General features: G+C 42.0%; 1 protein-coding gene across 1 annotated transcript in view; it reads right to left on the reverse strand.

Annotated features, from left to right (window-relative positions):
* Positions 1 to 22468, reverse strand: part of CPB2 (carboxypeptidase B2) — a 34696-nt gene extending 12228 nt beyond the window's left edge. The window contains exons 1-8 of the mRNA XM_063425998.1: positions 22300 to 22468; positions 19984 to 20066; positions 17031 to 17109; positions 13186 to 13310; positions 12966 to 13074; positions 9848 to 9949; positions 9402 to 9524; positions 8887 to 8997 (exon numbers count right to left, since the gene is read on the reverse strand). Of these exons, the coding sequence (XP_063282068.1) occupies positions 8887 to 8997; positions 9402 to 9524; positions 9848 to 9949; positions 12966 to 13074; positions 13186 to 13310; positions 17031 to 17109; positions 19984 to 20054 (720 nt within the window). The 5' untranslated portion in view covers positions 20055 to 20066; positions 22300 to 22468. The remainder of the gene's footprint in view (positions 1 to 8886; positions 8998 to 9401; positions 9525 to 9847; positions 9950 to 12965; positions 13075 to 13185; positions 13311 to 17030; positions 17110 to 19983; positions 20067 to 22299) is intronic.
* Between the last annotated feature and the right edge of the window lie 2465 nt (positions 22469 to 24933).

Genomic DNA, 24933 nt, shown 5'->3' on the forward strand with positions numbered 1-24933 from the left:
GGCTGGAATGTGTCTGCTGACTGTGAGGTACAGGGTCAAAGTTTACTCAATGATGATGAATAGGGGGCGGACCGAACATCGCATATGTTCGCCATCCGTGGCGAACGCGAACAAGCTATGTTCGCCAGGAACTATTCGCCGGCGAACCGTTCGGGACATCACTATTCAGCATCTTAGATGTATTGATATTTTCATGTCGTACAAGATAATGATTTTTATTAGGAAGTAAGCTTATCCTCTTTTTTTTTTTTTTTTTTTTTTAAATGTTGTGCTCAAACATTTGCATACCCTTGGCAGGGCTGTCTTTAACGCGGGGCAAACGGGGCAGCTGCCCCGGACCCTGTCCCTGCTGGGGGGCCCAAAACAGCTGCTCCGTTTGCACTCTGCCCGCAAACTATGGGAGCCCATCGGGTAGCCCATGCACTTAGGGCCACCCGGTGAGCTTAACTCCCAGCCAGCCCACTGGACACCAGGGAAGCCAGCCTCCAGGAAAAGGTAAGAAACTGGAGGGTGGTTATCAAATTTTGCATGGGTGTCTGAGTGTGTGTGTGTGTCAGTATATATGTATGTGTGTATGTGTTAGTATGCCAGTATGTCTGTCAGTGTATCTGTATGTCTGTGTGTGTGAGTCTGTCAGTGTCTGCGTGGTTCAGTATGTATGTATGTGTGCATGTCTGTCAGTGTATGTGTGTGTGTGTGTCTGTCAGTGTGTCAGTATGTCTGTGTGTGTGTTTCAGTATGTCTGTCTGTCTGTGTGTATGTGTGCCAGAATGTCTGTATGTCTATGTGTGAGTCTGTCAGTGTCCGTGTGGTTCTGTATGTCTGTGTTTGTCAATATGTCTGTCAGTGTATGTGTGTTTCAGTATGTCCATCTGTCTGTGTGTATATGTGCCAGTATGTCTGTCAGTGTATCTGTATGTCTGTGTGTGTGAGTCCGTCAGTGTCTGTGTGGTTCAGTATGTCTTTGTGTATGTGTGTTTCAGTACGTCTGTCAGAATGTGTCTCTGTATCTGTATGTTGTCCGTTTGTGTGTGTGTATCTGTATGTGTCAGTGTTTGTATCTGTATATCTGCATGTGTGTCAGGTTGTGTGTCCTGTATGTGTGTCAGTGTGTGTGTCGGTGTATCTATATGAAGTCAGTGTGTGTACCTTTGTATCTGCATGTATGCCAGTGTTTGTATCTGTGTGTGTCAATGTATCTATATGTAGTCTGTGTGTATCTGTATGTTCTTGTGTGTATCTATATGCGGTCAGTGTGTATCTGCGTGTGTGTCAGGTATTGTATTTGTGCGTATCTATATGTAGTCAGGGGGGCCCAAGTAAATGCTTGCACAGTGTCCAAACAAAATTAAAGACGGCCCTGACCCTTGGAGAATTGGTAATATATGTACAATTTTTAAAGAAAATATGAGTGAGCAGGCAAAACATATTTCTTTTATTTCTTATTGGATTCTTATTCATCTTTAGGTTATAATACAATGGCACAATCATGAAACAAAACATGGCAGCGAAGAAAAAATATATAAAGTCTGCATACCCTTAGTTCTTAATACTGTGTATTGCCCCTTTTGGCATCAATGACAGTATTTTGCAATAGTTATCTATGAGGCCCCTAATTCTTGCAGGTTGTATAGCTGCCCATTCGTCTTGGCAAAATGCCTCCAGGTCATGCAAAGTCTTTGGTCGTCTTGCATGAACCGCACGTTTGAGATCTCCCCAGAGTGACTTGCTGATATTAAGGTCAGGTGACTGATTGCCACTCCAGAATCTTTACCTTTTTCTGCTGTAACCACTGGATGGTCAACTTGGCCTTGTGCTTAAGGTCATTGTCATGCTGGAGAGTCCAAGAGCGTCCCATGCGCAGCCTTCGTGCAGAAGAATGCAAATTGTCTGCCAGTATTTTATGATAACATGCTGGATTCATCATCTGGCCATCAATTTTCACAAGATTCCCTGTACCTTTAGAGCTCACACGCCCCCAAAGCATCAGTGAGCCACCACCATGCTTCATAGTGGGGATGGTATTCTTTTCACTATAGGCTTTGTTGACCCCTCTCAAAACATAGCGCTTATGGTTGTGGCCATAAAGCTCTATTTTGGTCTTGACTCTCCAAATTACAGCATGCCAGAAGCTGTGAGGCGTGTCAAGGTGTTGTCGGGCATATTGTAACCAGTCTTTTTTGTGGCATTGGTGCAGTAAAGGCTTCTTTCTGGCAACTCGACCATGCAGCTAATTTTTCAAGTAGCATTGTATTGTGCTTCTTGAAACAACCGCACTGTTTTTTTCCAGAGCAGCTTTGTATCCAGAACAATTCTTCTGGCAGTTGTGGCTGAAATTTTTCTTGGTCTACCTGACCTTGACTTGGTATTAATAGATCCCTGAATTTTCCACTCCTTAATAAGTTATTGAACAGTACTGACTGGCATTTTCAAGGCTTTGGATATCATTTTATATCCTTTTCCATCTTTATAAAGTTCCATTACCTTGTTACGCAGGTCTTTTGACAGTTCTTTTCTGCTCCCCATGGCTCAGTATCTATCCTGCTCAGTGCATCCACTTGAGAGCTAACAAACTCATTGACTATTTGTACGCGGACACTAATTGCAATTTAAAAAGCCACAGGTGTGGTAAATTAACCTTTAATTGCCATTTTAACCTGTGTGTGTCACCTTGCATGTCTGTAACAAGGCTAAACATTCAAGGGTATGTAAACTTCTGATCAGGGACATTTGTGTGATTTCTGTTTACATTGTGATTTTAAAATGAGTAAAACAACTATGTGATACTTAATGGCTTCATGTGATCACTATCCTTCAATAAAATAAATTTTTTTATATGATCAGTCATATTTTCAAAATCTCACAATTTCTGCCAGGGTATACAAACTTTTGAGCACAACTGTAACTGAGTTGCGTAATCCTCCAGGTGAGTCCACCTGGACTTGTCTACTTCCATAACGGTATGATAAAGTTATTGTGCTATCTTTAATGGATTTTGTGTATTAATACATAGTACAGTAGTTAATCTACCATATATACTCGAGTATAAGACGAGTTTTTCAGCACATTTTTTGTGCTGAAAAACCCCCACTCGTCTTATACTCGAGTCAATGTCTGTATTATGGCAACTTACATTGCCATAATACAGACAAGGGGCTGTTGGGGGCTGGCAGCGAGCATTTACTTACCTTTCCTGCAGCTCCTGTCAGCTCCCTTCTCTCTCCTCCGGTCCGGTCAGCTCCCTCTGCAAGTCTCGCGAGAGCCGCGGGGTCAGAGTTCCGCGCGGCACTCACACCGCAAGACTTGCAGAGGGAGCTGACCAGACCGGAGGTGAGAGAAGGAAGCTGACAGGAGCTGCAGGAAAGGTAAGTAAACGCTCTCTGCCAGCCCCCTCCTACACAGCCCATCCACTGAACCACCAGGGAATGAGAGCCCCCCTCCCTGGCCAGCTAACAAGCAGGGAGGGGGGACTGTGGCGAAACCAACTTCGCCACTGTGAACTGGAGAAGCCTGGTTGCTAGCCTCCTGCCCGCTGACTATGGCCCCTGGACATATTGCACTTTAAAGACTATATTTGGGCATGTAATGATTTATATTGCTGCTACTGGCCCTTTAAAATCAGCGATGGACATTTTGGGACTACTGTCCCTTTAAGACTGTGAAGTATATTCTATTGTACTGCCTGTATATTGTATATGTATTTATGTATGCAGTTAACCTGGGTTATATATATATGCAGCCTTCATCTGATTGTTCGGTAGAATCACTCCATTCCTTGTATTGAGGAAACTACCGAACAACCAGACCACCCAGGACTAAGTGTGCCTCCAATTACCGTTTGCAACAATGTTGCAAACGGGTAATTGGCAATCAGTGCAGTGTGGTCTTTGTCCTCTGGGTGGCCGCCATTCAGGAAACTAACACGTGGCGGCGGCCATCTTTAACTACCGAACAGCGGTGTTTTGCCGTCGAGTGTCTGGAACTGAAATCGGACACTCGACTAGGCAAACCCGCCGTTCGGTAGAAAGAAACGTACGAACTAGGGGATTCATACGAACTCCCCTTAGTCTCTATAACACCAGTAATTCGTATGTTTCATTCACCTGTTTGTGACCGACCGCAGGGCCAAAATGCATGGAACTGTTTTCGGATACTTTACCCATGCGGTCGGTCAATACTTTAAAGTCCCATAACTCCCGAACCGTTTATCCGAATGGGCTGATTTTAACATATGTTGTTCCTCCAGACTAGGGCTATCTGGAGATATTGGATTTGTGGATGTACCCCAAGTATTTAGGGTACATCCAAAACTTGGGTAAAACTATGTCCCTGTTAATTGTGTTAACAGATATGTTGGAGGGAGGAGATGTGTGGGTTGTACCTTAAACTGGATTGGTGTACTGTAAACCCCTCCCTTGCATGGGAGAATCTCATATAAGCCTGTGTGTGAATAAATCAGTGTTGTTGCTGTTTAACCCTGAAGCTGGAGTGTGTCTCTTTCTTGGGGGGAAAGGGGACTGTATGCCGACTGCCAGGAGTGTAAGCGGATTGTATGCTTTTCTTGTTCAGCTGTTCCAGTTCGGAGTGTTATCTTGTATCCAGTTCGGGAGTTTGGTGTTCTGCAGTAGCTGTGCCTGTCTCTAGAAAAGGGGATTATCGCCTAAACGGATTTTATTCCCTTTTATGCTGAAACGGTCCGTTACAATTGGTGGCAAGCGGCGGGATCGTTCCTACAACCAGAGGGACAGCTACAGACAACACCATTCCTGGATTACAAAGTGAGGGCAACGCCAGTACCCGTACAGCGCCCCTATCTACAAGGAACCAACTGCAGCAGAGCAAGCATGGCACCCAGCTACACGCAGGAGGAGTTTGACAAAGAGCTGAGATCACGACTGATTTTCTTCGGACCCAACCCCCCGGAGAAATACGTGCAGCTCGTGAGTAGACACGTAGATGAGTACCTGCGGTTCATGGCAGATCCAGCCAAGGGTATCGGTCGCCCTATCCGGCGGCAGAGTCCGTTTCGGGGACTCAAAGGTGTACCCCAGGGAGCTGATGGTGTCGTCCATCCTCCCCAGCGGCCGTGTGTGCCCCAGGGAGCCGAAGGTGCAGTCCTTCCTCCCCAGCGGCAGGCCGAGTTACAGGGGGCAGAGGTAGTTGTTCCTGCCCCCCAGCAGCAAAGTGATATGCCAAGAAGGCAGTGTGAAGCGAAGGGAGAGGAGAGCAGCGTCCTCCCTCCCCAGCGGCAGTGTGTGCCCCAGGGAGCTGATGGTGTCGTCCATCCTCCCCAGCAGCCGTGTGTGTCCCAGGGAGCCGAAGGTGCAGTCCTTCCTCCCCAGCAGCAGGCTGAGTTACAGGGGGCAGAGGTTGTTGTTCCTGCCCCCCAGCAGCAAAGTGATATGCCAAGAAGGCAGTGTGAAGTGAAGGGAGAGGAGAGCAGCGTCCTCCCTCCCCAGCGGCAGTGTGTGCCCCAGGGAGCTGATGGTGTCGTCCATCCTCCCCAGCAGCCGTGTGCGTCCCAGGGAGCCGAAGGTGCAGTCCTTCCTCCCCAGCGGCAGGCTGAGTTACAGGGGGCAGAGGTTGTTGTTCCTGCCCCCCAGCAGCAAAGTGATATGCCAAGAAGGCAGTGTGAAGTGAAGGGAGAGGAGAGCAGCGTCCGCCCTCCCCAGCGGCAGTGTGTGCCCCAGGGAGCTGATGGTGTCGTCCATCCTCCCCAGCAGCCGTGTGTGTCCCAGGGAGCCGAAGGTACAGTCCTTCCTCCCCAGCGGCAGGCTGAGTTACAGGGGGCAGAGGTTGTTGTTCCTGCCCCCCAGCAGCAAAGTGATATGCCAAGAAGGCAGTGTGAAGCGAAGGGAGAGGAGAGCAGCGTCCTCCCTCCCCAGCGGCAGTGTGTACCCCAGGGAGCTGATGGTGTCGTCCATCCCCCCCAGCGGCAGTGTGTCCTGCAGGGAGCAGAGACAGTCAGTCTCGCACCCCAGCAGCCGGACAAGAGAATGAAAGGGGAGACAGCTGGTCCCCCTTTCCACCAGCAGAGAGAGTGGCAGGGAGAGGAGCCTGCTAACCCCCCTCCCCAGCGGCAGTTTACCGTCCAGAGAGAGGAGCTTGTTACACCCTCTCTACAGCGGCAGCCTAACCCACCAAGGGGAGATGTTAAGCCCCACATCTGTGCAGATGGGACCGTAGTCTCTGCACTTACAGCACCAGGGGTAGGGACGGTCGGTCCTGTCCCCCAGACACAGAGCGGTATATCTAAAGGGGAGACAGTCGGTCTCCAGCAACCAGGCTCCCACCAGACTACTCCCATGGTAGTGCTGGCAACAGGACAGAATACTGCTGGTCTCGGCCCCCTCAGCAACCCACCAAGGCAGCCTACCAGTCCCCCTCACAGCCGTGGTGAGGCACCTGAACCCAGACCAGATTCTCCCTCACCCAGAGGTAGTAACTGTTTATTATGGGTGGGCTGCTCTACTACTTCTGTTTTGTGGGTGGGTTGCTGGACTAACCAGGGCACTGACCGGCAGGAGGTCAGATACCCTGTTAGTCTAATTGGTAAAGGGGAGAATTGTGGCGAAACCAACTTCGCCACTGTGAACTGGAGAAGCCTGGTTGCTAGCCTCCTGCCCGCTGACTATGGCCCCTGGACATATTGCACTTTAAAGACTATATTTGGGCATGTAATGATTTATATTGCTGCTACTGGCCCTTTAAAATCAGCGATGGACATTTTGGGACTACTGTCCCTTTAAGACTGTGAAGTATATTCTATTGTACTGCCTGTATATTGTATATGTATTTATGTATGCAGTTAACCTGGGTTATATATATATGCAGCCTTCATCTGATTGTTCGGTAGAATCACTCCATTCCTTGTATTGAGGAAACTACCGAACAACCAGACCACCCAGGACTAAGTGTGCCTCCAATTACCGTTTGCAACATTGTTGCAAACGGGTAATTGGCAATCAGTGCAGTGTGGTCTTTGTCCTCTGGGTGGCCGCCATTCAGGAAACTAACACGTGGCGGCGGCCATCTTTAACTACCGAACAGCGGTGTTTTGCCGTCGAGTGTCTGGAACTGAAATCGGACACTCGACTAGGCAAACACCGCTGAGACCTCCAGACTTCCAGGATTTCGTGGGGAAACTACCGAACGGCCCGCCGTTCGGTAGAAAGAAACGTACGAACTAGGGGATTCATACGAACTCCCCTTAGTCTCTATAACACCAGTAATTCGTATGTTTCATTCACCTGTTTGTGACCGACCGCAGGGCCAAAATGCATGGAACTGTTTTCGGATACTTTACCCATGCGGTCGGTCAATACTTTAAAGTCCCATAACTCCCGAACCGTTTATCCGAATGGGCTGATTTTAACATATGTTGTTCCTCCAGACTAGGGCTATCTGGAGATATTGGATTTGTGGATGTACCCCAAGTATTTAGGGTACATCCAAAACTTGGGTAAAACTATGTCCCTGTTAATTGTGTTAACAGATATGTTGGAGGGAGGAGATGTGTGGGTTGTACCTTAAACTGGATTGGTGTACTGTAAACCCCTCCCTTGCATGGGAGAATCTCATATAAGCCTGTGTGTGAATAAATCAGTGTTGTTGCTGTTTAACCCTGAAGCTGGAGTGTGTCTCTTTCTTGGGGGGAAAGGGGACTGTATGCCGACTGCCAGGAGTGTAAGCTGTTCGTATTGCTTTTCCTGTTCGGCTGCTTCCAGGGTTAGTGTGTCTGCTGTTCGAGAGTTGGTGAATTCGTGCAGTTTGGGAGTTCGGGAAGTTGGTGCTTATGGTAGCTGCTGGTCCATCTAAAGGGGATTATCGCCTAAACGGATTTTAACCCCTCATATGCTGAAACGGTCCGTTACAGGGACGAATACAAATATAAATAATAATTTAAATTATATATAAAAAGAAATATTAAAATAATAACAATATTAAAAAAATAATAAAATAATAATAATGTTATGGACAAAAAAATAATAAAAATGCCCACCCCCCACCAAGGCTCTGCATCACATACACAAACACACTCTGCATCACACACACACACTGCACTCATACACACACACAAACTGCATTCATACACACACACACTGCGCTCATACACACACACACACTGCACTCATACACACACACACACTGCACTCATACACACACACACTGCACTCATACACACACACTGCATTCATACACACACACTGCATTCATACACACACACACTGCATTCATACACACACACTGCATTCATACACACACACACACTGCATTCATACACACACACACTGCATTCATACACACACACACACTGCACTCACACACACACACACACACTGCACTCATACACACACACACACTGCACTCATACACACAGACACTGCACTCATACACACACACTGCAATCACACACAGACACTGCATTCATTATATACACACACTGTAAATAAATATTCAATTAATATAATTTTTGGGGGATCTAATTTTATTTAGAAATTTACCAGTAGCTGATACATTTCCCACCCTAGTCTTATACTCGAGTCAATAAGTTTTCCCAGTTTTTGGGGGTAAAATTAGGGGTCTCGACTTATATTCGGGTCGACTTATACTCGAGTATATACAGTATGTGCAGGAGCCCTAGTTTAATTCCCTATCCTTTTTAAATGTATACCATTCAGCCAACCACAGGATCACTTTTTAATTGTTATTAGTTTTATTGTTATTGTTATCAATTGTTTATTTTTTATAAAACAGTTTTTTGGTCCACCCCCATTTGGACGCCATGTAACGTAAGAAATCCTGAATAACCTGTTATTTAATAAATTATTCTGAATGCAACAAAGCATGGCGTGCCTGTTTCTGTTTAATGTGTAAAATACTTACAGTTGTCCATGTGTAGTGATAGCCATCAACATTCATTACTGGTAAAACATAAAAATCAATATATTTCAGTAGCTTCGTCATGGTTTTATCAGTCCCATAGAACCCTACAGCCTAAATATGAAACATTAAAAAGAATAAAGGGCACTTTAGTATTTCGATTATTAAAAGATTTAACAACATGGCAAGATGTTTATTTAAAAAAAAAAAGATATTTGATTATTTCAAGTCATTCAAGATAAGTTTTGCAAATGGCACTCACTTTAGTCTGCTTTACAAAACTCTGGTGCGCCATGGTTAAAGTTGCTACCTTACAGTCATAGTAGGAAAATACACCTGAGCACCACTTGTGGAACTACCATGGTCACAACGGTACCTATATTTAAGAACTCTTATGATACATTGAAATGTCTGCTGTGCAATATTATGGTTAATCTTTGAAAGTGTTTCACTTGCTGGGTATAATTTCAAATATATAGTAATACTTCTACAAATCAAAACCGCGTTATGGTACTTACGTGTCCTACAAACCACATGCAAAATGCTGGGGAAATCCACTCCCTTGCATGTATCCCGCAGTCAATCCAGATTGCAATTTTTGTGCCTTTCGCTTCCTCTTCCTCTCCTTTTTTTCCCGATATCTGGAAAAAGTTATATATCATTATAATGCTGTATTATTTCTTTTCAAATTGGCTAGCAGTTTATGAGATAAATCAAAACAAAAGGTCCACATGTACCAAAATCTACTATGTATCGAAATCACAATAATAATCCTTAAACTGTGATCATTGCACACTACTTTAAATACGGCTTTGTTTCTTATGGGTTGCACATTTTTAGATGTATTTTCATATCTCAAGCATGCTGGAGGGTTATTGGCAGTTTAACCTCAATACCAGTGCCAGATAGCTGTAAATGACTTTCAAAAGTTTACATTTATAGTAACTCAATAATTGTGCGCTACCTTTAACACCTGAAGGGGTCGGTTCTCAAATGAAAATCCAATGTTAAATTTCTCCACCATGTCAGGATTTTTCTCTGCCATTTGCTCCATCCAGTAGTAAATCTAACATGAAAAAAAACAAAAACATTTTTGATGTCTTTTATAGAATAAAAGGAAAATTACACTAGTAAATGCAAGATTGAAAATCCTCTATAACTTGTATAGGCACCCAGACCACTTCATCTTAATGAAGTGGTATGGGTGCCAGGTCCATCTATGTTTAACCCTGCCTGCTGTAAACATAGCAGTTTCAGAGAAACTGCTATGTCTACATATGGGTTAATCCAGCCTCTAGTGGCTGTCTCATTGACAGGCGCTTCCGCGCTTCTCTCTGTGCCTTTCACAGTGAGAAGACGCCAGCGTCTATAGGAAAGCATTGAGAATGTTTTCCTATGGACTGACTGAATGCGCGCGCGGCTCTTGTAGCGCATGCGACGGAAGAGGGAGGAGAGTCCCCAGCACCAAGGGAGCCCAGCGCTGGAGAAAGGTAATGCCTTTAACCCCTTCCTCCCCCCAGAGCCCGGCGGGAGGGGGGCCATGAGGGTGGGGGGGGGGGGGACCTATTAACACTATAGTGCCAGGAAAACAAGCTTGTTTTTTCTGGAACTATAGTGGTCCTTTAACCTTTTAATCATATGATGCTTTGTTTTCTTATATATGTAAGTTAAACATTTTGCAGTTGATATCAAAATTCAGTTCAGTCCAGGTAGAGCCAAAGCACACATTTTTATTGGAGAAGAGCAAAAATTTGAGTTGTGAACAGGGCTGGACTGGCCATCCGGAATTTTTTTCCGGTGGGCCACGGCACCTGAGGCCGAGCAGACAGCCCTGATCATCAGGCTAATGTTATTTAAATGATTTTCCCCTCGGACTGTGCCAGCTTCTATCAGTTTGAGTGGAGTAAAGAGGTAGGAGCTGGGGGCTGGTGCGGCCGCAATTAGGCAATGCGCAATGCAGCCGGAAAGAGACCTGTCAGTCTCCCTGCACTATTTACCTCAATTTCTGCCGCAAGCCCCATCCCCGAATGCAAGCCCCGCTCCAGCGCACAAGCTCCGCCCCCACACGCACGTTGCTGACCTCTCTGGGAGGAAGAGGTCACAAAATGGCAACTTCACCTACAAGTGCCAGGTAAGCTTCAGCCATGACTGTGTGTGTGTATGTGGCTGCAAGTGAGTGAGCTTTTGTGTGTATGTGTGTAGGTGTGTGTGCCTGCTAATGAGTGAACTTTTGTGTGTGTGTGTGCTTGCTATTGAGTGAACTTAAGTGTGTCTGTGTGTGCCTGATAGTGAGTGAACCTGTTTGTGTGTGCCTGATAGTGAGTGAACCTGTTTGTTTGTGCCTGTTAGTGACTGAACTTGTGTGTGTGCCTGATAGTGAGTAAACTTGTGTGTGTATGTGGCTGCTAGTGAGTGAGCTTTGTGTGTGTCTGCTAATGAGTGAGTTGTGTGTGTGTGTGTGTGTGTGTGTGTGTGTGTGTGTGCCTGATAGTGAGTGAACTTGTGTGTGAGGGAAACAGACATGGATGGAAGGGGGTTGAAGCGAGCGGAGTGGAGTGTGCAGCCACTCATTACTCTGCCTGGAGATTACAGAGGGACTAGGGAGCGAGCGGTGAGGACAGTGTGTCTACCTACCTGGCTGAGACTGCAGTTTGCAGAAGCACTGAGGGAACTAGCGGAGCGGACACTTCAGACAGTGGCATTACTACTGAGATAGTAAGTAACTTGAGGTGAAGCTTTTGAGTGAATTATATATATGTACCCAGGATTAAATATTGTTTGCAGGAGAAGGATACAAGTAATTTTAGTTTGTGTTGGTCTAGGACAAACTCTTTATTTTATTTTTTTTGTGCGGCCCACATACACTTACGCCTTGTTTTTTTGGCCCGAGTTAGCCTTTGAGTTTCACATTTATAAGCAACTCACATAGAACTTGAATGAAAATAATATATAGATGGTATCTGGTCCAAGCTAGGCTAATTCACATCATGGGTAAAGGGAATAGGAAATGTTATAAATGTCAGTTAGACACAGGCACTACTAGATGTGTGTAGTAGCTGCCCACTGATATCGATGTACTGGTCGAGAGTACATACAATGTTATACAATAAAACAGGGGTAAACCTTCCACCCACTGTTGAATCCTATTTGCTGTTTATGCTGCCTATGCATTTACTTAAACATAGCTTAAAACTTATATTTCCTATGCTGATAGCAGAAAACACACTAATTGCGAGGAATTGGAGATTACCCACGGTAGCCGCAGACGTAGAGTCCTCTGATGTGTTCATATGAACATATGATGTTTATACAGGGCCGTGGTAACAAAACAACAAAGAAAGTTTGCAAATTGTGGGACACCTTCCTTGGACAAACTGGGTTTATGATGATGGCATTACATGTTAGCATGAGTTATAAGCATTATTGATCAAAGCTATTATTGACATTGTATGCTGGAGGTGCGTTCAAATGTGGCCTTAAGAAAAATAAATCCTTAGTGATAATGGGACGCACATGAATGTGTTTGTCACAATATTCCTGTATATTATAACACTCATGTTTTGAAACAATGTTGCACGTATATCTATGTGATGTGTGGTACTGAAATGTAAGACAATTGCAAGGAAAAGGAAACCATATTGGAATCCACTCATACCCTATCCCCTGTCTTCTGCTCCTTTCTCTATCTTACTTGTTGCCCACTATATCATTTTGATTTATTTTTGTACTTCTGTACTCTACATATAGCATTCGACTAAATGTAAATCACTACATAATGTTATTGCATCCAGTAAGCTGCAAGTCTTTGCATTCTATCTCTTTTTATATAAACCTTAGTAAACTTTCATATTGAAAACATATATATTTTCCAGCTTGTGAGGGATCAGAAATTGGTTCTTTCGAATCAATAAACCAATTCATTAGGTAGCCTATATATCTTCTTTTATTGCAATATGACTATTTGTGGAAATCTGACTGAGAATCAAACAGTAGTTCATAAGCAGCTCAGTTGCCATTGATAGCCATTTCTGCTATGTACCATACCATGTAGATATGTCTGCAATATTGTAAAAAGGTCTTACATCATCTAGGCTGTGATACTGTTCATAATAGGACCCACTGCTGCGTTGACCAACAGAATCATTGAATGTTTGCTGTTCAATTAGACTTTGTGCATCTTCAACAAGGACCCTGAATATAACAAAAACATGTATTTGGACAATAACGAGAAAAAGTTGCGATAGAAAAAAATATAACATTCAGGTAGGTCAATATTGCAGTTGCAAGTCATGGATCATTTACGTGTAGGTAAATCCAGATTTATCCAACTGGGTCTTCACTTCATCAACTGCAGACACATTGACATAGAAATGGACTTCATTGTTCTTTACTATATGATCAGAAGAGTCCGGTTTCCACAGGATAACCTAAAAATGTATTTTTAATTAGTTTAGAAGATTTGAAAAAAGGAATAGAGTCAGTCTTTGTGCCACAACCTATTCATTAAGATGAAGTGATAATTGTACCCTTTTGGTACATTTGTGACAACAGACGTGCTGCTTAATAAGGTGGAGTAAGAGCTTGACACATCCCTAGCTAAGATGCAGTGGACACGTGTGACATTTGATGATGTAAATATCGCACTCAGAGCAATGATTAGAGAAGGGCAAAATGTGTGTATGCACAAGTCTACTTAGTGTACAATTTTTGTTTTAAATATGTTTATTGGTATCATGTCTAGAGTTCTCATATCGGACCGTTTTTTATGAAAGCAAACAGTCGCCTGCGCAGAGGCTAAATTATCGGTTTAAAATGGTTAATGCAGAATATCACCTGCGCAGAGGCGTATTACTCAGTACATATAAACATATATAAACTTTGCAGAAATGCATTTGTACATATTTCAGCACAGACTGCGCATAATGAACAGATGTATCATGCTACGCTAGCTGCCTGTGAGCGTGAAGCTTCATGGGTATGTATCTTATACATATGTGTCTTAATAAAAACGTATAGAAAACTAATAGTGCAAAAACTGTATGCATGGTACATGAGCTCACATCCGCTTAAACATGTGTTACAGTAATCATATGCGGCTGGAGTATCCCATCAGTCAACTGTCTTAATGCAGTAATAAGTGTGTAATCTAGGCGTTTAAGAAAAGCCTTTGGTGAGCTGGTGTGGCCGCAGTAATAGTGACGTGTAGCTACATGTGTGGCGTGCGTCTTCCTGTTGGGCTATGTTAGCATTTTAACCTACATCATGTTTTGTATCCATCTGGTTATCTAGTCAACAAAAATAAACTGCCTTAAGCGGAGGCCCTAGGGGACTTTCGAAATTTAAATAGTTAATGTCGTGTAGCTATACGTATAGCTTGCGTCTTCCTATTGGGATATGTTAGCATTTTAACCTACATCATGTTTTACATCCGTCTGGTTATCTAGGCAACGAAAATAATAATAGTAAACGGTCTCAAGCGGAGGCCCTAGGGGGCTTTTGAGATGTAAATAGCATGGTCATAATTTGAACTAAGCATAATTAACATAAGGAAACAATGGCATATGTAGCCTTAGCAAAGCTGAATCGAGCTTCAGAATAACAAAAACTATTATCCAGGGCCTTATCAGCTTCCTGTGATTCAGTGAATGAGTTCCAGTGGCCTTATCAGGGGCTTGACCGTTCCATCTCAACTTTGAAAAATAAATGCAAACGTGGAAATTAAGTCTGTGAACTGTCGAACAGAGCTTTGTTATTTAATCATGGCCAGACTAAACAGTGTCTTTACATGGTGTGGACTGAGTGGAGCAAAGTTCGTTACCCCAGGTGAGGGCCGATCCCACACCTGCCGTTGTGGGCCCTTTAGGCCGTCCATCCTCCGTCAGTCCTCCCCAAGTCATATCCAGCTCCCCCGCATGATGCCCCAAGGTTCCGTGGGCACTCAGAGTCCGGATTGGTCTTACAGACCCCCCACCAAGAGTCCTCGTCCCATCCGTCTCCTGCACCTCCCCAGCACCCCAGATGCATCTGTGAAGCGTCTGGGCCCTCACACCCCACTGAGCGCCGGCCACATACTTGGGACTGGGTCCACCCTCTCACGGCGACCGGTATACCGGAAAGGCTGGTGTGTTCCCGTCCCACAGGACTCACGGTGTCGGGGGCATAGTTCCTCTGGGCCACCCCCGAACCCAGAGGCCGGGTCCATATCTTCCCTCGGGAGGGGGGTTGGTTGCTCAGGGGTCCTTCCGTAAGACAGCAGCCGTCGGGGCCCCCAGGGCGGCGTCTGATCATTTCCCCATCTGAGTGGACGGAGGCCTCCCTCTTCATCCATATTGGTGTCTGCTGGCGGGCTGTGTTTCAGGCAGCCTTTGCCAGTTCAGGCGGTCAGCGTGGGACCAACGCGGGAGCTCCCGCCATTGTGTGGGCTGCCGCCATGCGGCCGGGATGACCCCCGCCGGCCAGGGGGGGAAGCGGGGCCGAGCCCGGGGCCGGAGCAGGTCTCTTTGTGTGCTGGTACCTCTTGCAGGGCGTCTGTCTCTCACCCTGGTGTCTCCTTTGGATGTGTCTCCGAGTCGTTTGTTCATCCTCGGCGGCCGCTTGCATAGAGGCTTATGGTGGCAAGAAGGCCGAGGGTAGCTGTTTTAGCACATCCCGGTTGCTGCAGGCATCTTCCAGGTATCTGGTTAAAGCTGGGGTTGTTCTCTATTGAGTGGAGAGGGACAATCCGTCCTTGACACGGTCGGTAATGTCTCTTTACGGTGTTTTAGTAGGCTCGGTGCTGGAGCCTAAGCAGATGGCTGCCAGTCGGCCCGGCGGCCCGGCCCCGCCCCCCCTTAGTGTACAATTTTTGCAATACCCAGAACAACAATCGTATATATCATGCAGCAATGATTTCACTCTGAACATCAAACAAACTGTTACGGAGGAGTGTTCTTTATTTACCTTGTGCTACTCTCCCCAGAAATCGCTTCTACAGGTGGTCCTCATTTAGCGAAATACCTGTTTTACAACGGTCTAAGTTTCCCCGAACATAGACAAGCGCGCCAGAGCAAGAAATCCCTCAAATCTATGTTCGGGGAAATTCCCCCGAACATAGATTAGAGGGGTTCCCTGCTCTGGTGCGTTCGTCTATGTTCGGGGACGTTTCCCCGAACATAGACGAATGCACCAGAGCAGGGAATCCCTTAACTCCTCACTTACCGACCAATTCATTCTACGACCGGGTCGTAGGAACCCGATCAATAAGTGAAGAGTGTCTGTATACTGTTTACAATAGCGAAGGAGCAAGGATCTGTATCAACATGACACTTTAAAGCCAATTTTCTTTGCATAAGAATCTTTAAAACGTGTTATATCTCTGTTTATGAGGTTGAGAAGAGGATGTATCATTATGTATGTGAAAACTCCATTATTTGTTGTTTCTTCAGAGCTCTCTGTACAAAATACCCAGTAACATGTGAGTAAGATTTAAAGGGACACAATAGTCACCAGAACAACTACATCTTAATGTAGTTTTTCTGGTGAGTATAATTATTACCTTCAGGCATTTTCAGAGAAAAGGCAGTGTTTACATTGCCCCCTAGGGATACCTCCTCTGGGCACTCCTCAGATGGCCCCTGGAGGTGCTTCATGGGTCAGTGCTGCACACTGTGCACTGCTGTTCAGGGTCTCCACGCTCTGCATTGAGACGCTAAATTCTCCAATGCATGTCTATAAGGAGGTGCTGATTGGCCAAGCCGGCGTCTGGTCCCACCATTGTCCCACCTCCTTGCCGATTTCAGCCAATCCAATGCTTTCTCTATGTTCATTTAATATATCAAAGTAAAACTGCCTTAACTAATTAATTGACTGTTCCAATTTATAGGTATAGTTTAGGATGCTGGAAATGCAATACATTTAACACTTGAGGAACACATGTAAATGACATCATGGCCTCAATTTATTTCATTTGGATACGCTATTAAAATGATAACAAACATTGCAAATAATGTATCTACTCAAATTCCCATAGACTTTAATGGTGACTTCTGTAGATAAATCATTTGAAAAGTTTTTCTAACAGATTGTGATCATTTGAAAGATTATCCAAAATAATTACATTGAGGCCTATATAAACTAACACAGTAAAATACATGTAAATGCTCTACTACCTCTGGCATGGAGGTGATATTCTTTATAACGTCAACATGAGCGTCAGTCCGTGGACGAACATTTAACACCTGGTCACTCCTGAGAAAATAAATCACTCAATCAAGTAAGCATTGGAACCTGAAAAACACAGTGACACGCAAACAAGCCATCTCTTCATAGTCTCGCTATCTTCATAAACATAGACCTCTATCTAGCATTCAGTAAAAAACTCTGTAGTTGTATACAGGGAATGCACCTCACTACTTTAATGGGTGTTCTATTTTAGTCCAGCAGGACTATGTGAGGAAACATAGATACGAGTCAAAACCCAAATTATTTAACATAAAATTGCCCCTTGGGGAGGTGGGTCCGACAGCCATCTAGAGTAGCAGGACAATTTGGAGCTCGTGAGCAGATTTTCCAGTTTCCGCTACAAAGATAGCTTGGACATTATATACAAATCTGCAAAGACTCTGTTTTTTTTTTTTTTTTTAAAGCAAACCAACAAACAAGTATTATAAATGTTTTTGTAGAGCTTTTTGAGGATTCTGTGATTTTACTTCGGACCTGTGGCCTAGCATACAGTTAGTGTAGGAGAGGTGGCTGCACTTCCACCTTTGCCTATTCCATATCGAATTCAAAGACCCAACTTACTGACTAACCTCTCTGTGTTCTGGTGTGGGTCAACCAGAATCATAATGGCATTCAGCACAATGAGACTCACAGTCGGAGGCACCAGTGATGAGATTAGGCCAAAATGGCTGTTATGTAGCTACAGAGCCATGACATGCCTTGATATCAAGCAATCTTTCAAAGGATGACTGGATTTATATTTTTAAAGCCTTCTAGCTGAAGGTCAGCCTTACATGCCACAGTACCACATCCTTGGGATACAGACTATTCTGATCGATGTCATTAGAGCAAACTGAAGAAGAAACCACTGCTTCTTCTATTTATTTAGAAGTTAGTATTTGTTTGTTTTTATGTTTATTATGTTGCATACTTAAAGGGACACACCAGACTGCTAAAACACTTTTGCTTACTGAAATGCTTTATGTTTGAAATGTGTGTCTTTTGTTCATATTACAAAAAGTGCAGATTTCAACAAAAATTTACACTTTTATAAATTAAACTTGTGACACCCCCATGGCTGTCAATTAAACAATTGGCCCTGTTACTTCTGGGTTTGGTTAGCTCAGTGGAGCCAAACTCAAGAGGCAGCAATTGTCCACAGCACCTGCCTTGCAAAGACTTCTCATTGAGCTACATTGGGAACTTTGTGATTGGACAGCCACAGAAAGTGTGGGCTGGGGAAGAAAGGGAGGGCCTGCAAAGGCTACAGGCAAGAGACTTGAAGCTCCTGCAATTGTTTTGGATATACCCCAAATGTAAAATACATAATTAATGCATGTGTGTTTTCATTGGGAATAGATCTAGTAAACAGTAATTTTTATTTCAGCAGTGATGTGACCCTTTAACTAGGTGTGTCCCCATATCTAAGCGACTTCCTCTGTTTTATGCTCTTTGATTTTTAACACTCAGCATGGACAATCTATTGCCCATCTTAGTTTGGAACAATGTATGAATGTTAATGCTGATATTTGTTCTTTGTATATTAAGATTCATATATAAAATTTGGTTTGATATGGTTTGAATGTTGTCCTTATGTATCTACATACCACACAATAAAATCAAATAAAAAATTAAACAGAATAAGAAGGTTGCCACAAAAAGTCACTTTTCTCCCTATTCTTTCTTGCTGGGTCCATCCCTGGCTCTCTTGTAGAAAGAAGAAGCCATGACGTCACAATCATGTCAAAATTAACCTTTGCTTAAAACATGGATTTACAATTGTTTAACTATATATTTACAGTACATATATGACCGTGTTATACCTTTTATAAACATTTTAAAATATTTTTATTTACAATTACAGATAGGAAAACAAAATTAAAACTACACATTGGCTTTATATTTTTACAAAAGCATTAATAGGGTTACTTTAGAATCAATTTTGCCATTCAGATTTAATTTACTAGAATTCCGTGCTTAGTGAATAACCCTTTAAGATTTATTTTATAAATATATTTTCACCACTATGAAAGGGTGTATATATATATATATATATATATATATATATATATATATATGTAGCCCCATTGATAGTGGTGACAATCATTAGATATTGATTAACAAAAAGCCCCTGAACACTATAGCGTTAGGAATACAAATACCGGTATGTACGCTGTAGTGTTACCCTACCTATTTAAGTGTATCCACCCTCCTTCCCCCCTGTGAGATTTTAAAAGGTAGTTCTTACTTGCCTATACTTCCTCACCATGCTGGTCTTGTCACAGCTGCCCCAGCTTCCTGCCTGATTGATATCAATAGGATTGATGATTTCAGCCAATTAAATGCTTCTCCATGGGGAAGCATTGGGAGGCTAGTGCGCATGCACTGCAAAACGCTGCACTGCTCCAACCAAATGCTCTCGTTGAGCAGTATTTGATTTAATAAACAAATCAGGAAGACAGCCACTAGAGGGGTGTTTAGCCCTGCAACCACCATTGAGATTTAGTTGCCGAGGAGCTGCATCCATTTGTTTAGCTATCTTCTGGGCCTTAGGTCTACTGGGTGTCTCTAACTCAAGGGGCTATCTTCCCATGGTGCCCATATTTTCTGGAATTGTTTTTGAGTAGCTCTGACTTATGACGGAAGCAATACATGGGGTTAGACAGATACAAAAGACAAAGCCTCAGTAACATGAATTGGATTAAAGACATGGAAAGTAACAGAGAGTGCTTAGGTATAGAAAGGTTGAGAAAGGTTGAGAGACAAGCTTACAGATCCAATGGAAGTGGTGACTGAGAAAGAACCAAAAAGAAAGTTTTCACCACATAACGATGTTTGAGAAGCTTTTCTCTAACATTCTATTTTGGCAGCCATAGCCAATTAAAATACAGCAAATGTTACCTGTTAACAGTGGCCAAATGATTCTTCTGAATGAAAAGGGCCAATACTAGAATCAATAAAGGCAACTTCATTTCTGACTCTGTCTGTAAAACAAAGACGCATAGAAAGCTAGTGTGGAAGGTTTTTTTAGAGTCTCCCACCAATTGGTGAGGTATTTGCACTGTGGTTAAACATTAATACGTACTGCCTATATTGCTAACAAAAACAGGTTATTACTCAAATTCTGTTTATACTTTGACAATATAATGATACAAGTGAAAATGTAAAACCCAGCAGGATTTCTCAATCACAGTTTTATTCGTTCCATGGTACTCAGCATTGTTTAAGGATATTATTTCCAAATGAAATTTGGTAATAGGGATAAATCACAATACACATAATCCCAATCTAAATTTCGCAGATGATTTTACTGCTGGTGACGCCACTAAAGTCAGAAAACGTTATCAAATTAAAACCGAGTCATAATTTGGTTGTTAATTTTATATTATAAATCTTGACAGACCAATTCAAGTTGTAAATGACAAAAAAATAAATAAATCTGTCGCTTTCGCAGGCCTTTCACTATCTGACAGCTCTAATGATGCTAATAGGTGATGCATTTGTCATTAACCTTTAATGTTTCATATGAACATTGCAGTGTTTGGTTCTTTAATGCTCCAAGCTCACTGTAGTGGTTATGGTGTCAGGAGTGGCTTGGTGCCATCTCACGTTAAGTAGTCAAACCAATTTAATATGGTTTGACAACTTACCTGGGTCCTACAGGGCACCAGCAGCTGCAGCCACTGCTTCCAGTCTTCAGAATCTTTAGTATAGATTTGGTAACGTTGCTTGTAAATGTCAACAAATCAGAGAGGTGTTTGTGAAGTTAGTTCTGCACTTGAGCAAATACTTTAGAATGTGCTTTAAGTGGTTTATCGATTGCTTTTTGTTTGAAATTTGCTAAATGTCTGAAGCAGTAATCAATAAAGCTGGAATAATGATCCATTATAATTTCATCTTATCAATGTAATTATATAGAAATAATTAATGACATTCACCATACATTTAGAGCAGGCATGGAGCCCATAGGATATGGGAGTAAGTCACATTTGCCATTTCAGATGAAATTATGTCCGTTTACAAATTTGTGAGCTCCTAGAAGGACTGAGACAACCAAGTAATCTTCTCATATACAATTTAAAGTGAGAACCATAACCACTTCAACTTAATGAAGAGGTTTCCATGAACTAATGCTGCCCCTTTTGTCTGACATTGTAAAGCAATGCTGGTCTGGTGTCTTAAGAACACCTCTAGTGGCTGTTAGATTGACAGCCACTATAAGTACCAACTCACTGAAGACCTTTAGTTTTTCGAAGCTCTTCACATTCAATGTACAGCATGATGAAATCAAATGGATCTCATATAGAAGCACTGAATTTAATTCTCTGTGAGAAGCATTGGAATGGAAAAAATCAACAGATTTAATGACGGCACTGAGGACACTTTCCTGAGGACAAGTACGTTTTATGGCATTTAACCTAAGCACCATTATGATTACAGCCTCTTCTGGAGGTGGTTGAGATGTAGAGTTGGTGAGTACCGTCAGTTTATGCCCAATCATTTTCATACAGTTTGCTGTATCAAAGATGGTGAATATTGAATCAATGAGTTTAATAAAGGCATAAAAAAGCATGATTTGAATTCCCTTTGACCTAAGAGATGTTCTGATCTTCAAAATAGATAAAGTAACACAAGCATGCAAGTATTATTACATATATTTATATGTAATTATTACATATTATTATATATATATAACAAAAGGAATCCTTGCACTCACGCTATCTTCAATATTTTGCCGGGTGCCAAAGCCTGGTATCCACAAGTAAGGCTGCACTCCACGGTCTTCTTATACATTAGAATGATCAATGTTTCAGCCCTATATATATATATATATTGGTCCTGAGGAAAGCCCAATGTGGGGCTGAAACGTTGATCATTTTAATGTATACCCCATAAAGCATTTTGATTTTTAAGAAGACCGTGGAGTGCAGCCTTACTTGTGGATACTCTCTCTCTTCCTTTTTACACACCCTTAAATTCTGTACAATACTAATGTAGCTCTATGTTGCTTATGCGTTGTATACAGTTGTAAAGTCTCTCTTATTTTAAACAGCTTTGCTATAAACAATGAAGCACTCAGAATTGCATTATTTTGATTAAAACAAACAATCAGAACTGACTATTCATGCCAGAGAAAAACGTAACAAAAAAGAATGCTAATTATTCTGCGACAATTTAAAAAACCTCCTCATCTGAATCCAGAACCAATTCACTAACCTTTGTGTAAAATCTTTAAAGAGGCTCTCCAAAAGATGAGCTTAACTGTAGTTTTCAGCAGAGTAAGCACACATTAGTCATTCAGTTAGTTAGAAAGCAACACAACAAAATCAATTCTATGATTCTTCTCTCCTGTGTGACAGTATCCATTTAAATGCACAGCTTTTAATAGAAGAGCAAAAACTATAACCAAAATCTTATTTGTGAAAGCAGACAGAAAACCAATCATGAAGGTCATCTTAAACAAATATTTGTGAACATCTGATCTTTGTTCCCGTAATTCTGTGGGCTAGTGTAGGAATGAGTTAGTCAAACATGTACAAACAGGTCCATTTTCTGAGTACATCTAATCATCTGTGATACATTTTGTGTATTAACCAACTAAATTCTGCAATATATTTATACCAATCGTGAATACGTATAAAGTAAATAAACCAACAATACCTCCTAGGTATATACAGAGAGTCCTAAGTAGATATTCAATACCTTGAAAAAAAATTCTTCGCTAAAAATCCAATAGAACACCAATATAACCAAGAAGAGGAAATAAGACACACTAAACTAAAAGAAAAATCGTAATTTTATCCTGAACAAATGATTTCTGAAAAAATGATTACATTTGAAACTATGGTAATGACCGAAATCAAAAAACTGGAGAGGAAAGACAATTTTAACCATAACCTCACTATGCAAGAAATACAAACCCTTAAATATTTAAAATCAGACACAAACTTGGTCATCAAACCGGCAGATAAGGGAGGGGGGATAGTTTTAATGTCTAAAGAATCATATTGCAAAGAGGCCGAAAGATTACTACTAGATGGTCAGACATACCAAAAACTAAATTATGATCCCAGTAAAAATATGAACCAGAATTTTTTTAATTATTTTAATAAAGGAAAAGAGCTTAAAATACTTAATGAAAAAGAATTTGATTTCTTAAATATTAAATATCCGAAAATACCTGTGTTTTATTTTTTACCAAAAGTGCATAAAGATGTAAACAACCCCCCGGGAAGACCCATAGTAGCCGGGATAGACTCAATATCAAGCAGGCTATCCCACTATGTAGATATTCATTTACAACCGCTCGTTAAAAAAAACTACCTCATATATCAAAGATACCATCTCGATTTTAAATATTTTAAAAGAATGCGCTTGGAATTCAAATAGTTTTTTAGTTACCAGTGATGTTTCAGCACTTTACAGCAATATTCCCCATCACTATGGATGCAACGCAGCAAAATTCTTTTTAACTAACTTTTCAGACCAAGAAAGCATAAAAACAGAATATATCTTGGAAGGTATGGAGCTAATCCTTAACAATAATTTTTTCTGGTATGGAGAGGAGTTTTATCTTCAGATTAATGGAACGGCCATGGGGACCAAGTTTGCGCCCAGCTATGCCAACTTATTTATGGCCCATTGGGAAGAGGAGTTTATCTACGGCCCACATAGCTGGAGGCAGAACTTGGTCACCTATGGCCGGTACATTGATGATATCTTCTTTATTTGGGAAGGAGAGGAAAGGGACCTTATTATATTTTTAAATTATCTTAACAACAATACATGGGGTATAACTCTCACTAATAATTGGAGTAAATCGGAGATCGTATTTTTAGACTTACAGATATACATAGAAGAAGGAAATATAAAAACCAGGAATTACTTCAAAACTGTGGAAGCAAATAGCTTCATAGGAAGGGAAAGTTGCCATTTTGCCCCATGGCTCGAAAATGCCCCTAGAGGACAATTTCTGCGTATTCGCAGGAATTGCACTGACCTTACGACATTTGAAACACAATCAGATAAAATTAAGCAAGAGTTTTTAGAGAAAGGCTATGAGGAAATAAAATTGGAGAATGCTAGAAGAGAGATAAAAACAATGGACAGAGAAAATCTTTTAAAATATAAAGAAAAAAAGGATAACGAAATTAAAGCAATTCCCTTTATATTTAATTATAGCACACAAAATCATAAAGTCAGAAACATAATCTCTAAATTCTGGCCCATTCTCCTTCAAGATCCCACAGCAAAGACCTTCCTTCCAGAAAAACCACGATTTATACATCGAGGAGTTAACAATCTACGTACAGCTCTTACATCTAGCTTTTTAAAGGAAAGGAAAACTAAAAATACATTTTTAAATTTAGAAAAAGGCTTTTTCGGATGTGGAAGCTGCTTAGCATGCAAAAGGACCTCAAGCAGAAAGAGACATATAGATCACTTTTTTAGCAAAGATGGGACAAAATATCGAATTAAAGAACTTTTAACTTGTCACTCTAACAATCTAATTTATTGTATTGTGTGCCCTTGTGGCTTACAATATATAGGAAAAAACACAAGGGCACTACATACAAGAGTAGAAGAGCATGGAAGAAATATAACTAAGGGCTTTGAGAACCACAGTGTCTCAGCTCACTAGAAAATCCACCACAATTGTGAAATGGGTGGTACCCAATTCTTTGCGATTAAAAAATTAGAAAGAGATTGGAGAGGAGGAAATTTCGACACAAAAATGAGCAAGAACGAGATGGAATGGATTTTTAAATTGAATACACTCATCCCTTATGGTCTTAACACGGACTTTGAGATGTGTCATTTTTTAAAATAAATATATGTTTTATTTCCAAT

This window comes from Pelobates fuscus, chromosome 1 (assembly GCF_036172605.1).
Source record: "Pelobates fuscus isolate aPelFus1 chromosome 1, aPelFus1.pri, whole genome shotgun sequence".
Taxonomy (NCBI): domain Eukaryota; kingdom Metazoa; phylum Chordata; class Amphibia; order Anura; family Pelobatidae; genus Pelobates; species Pelobates fuscus.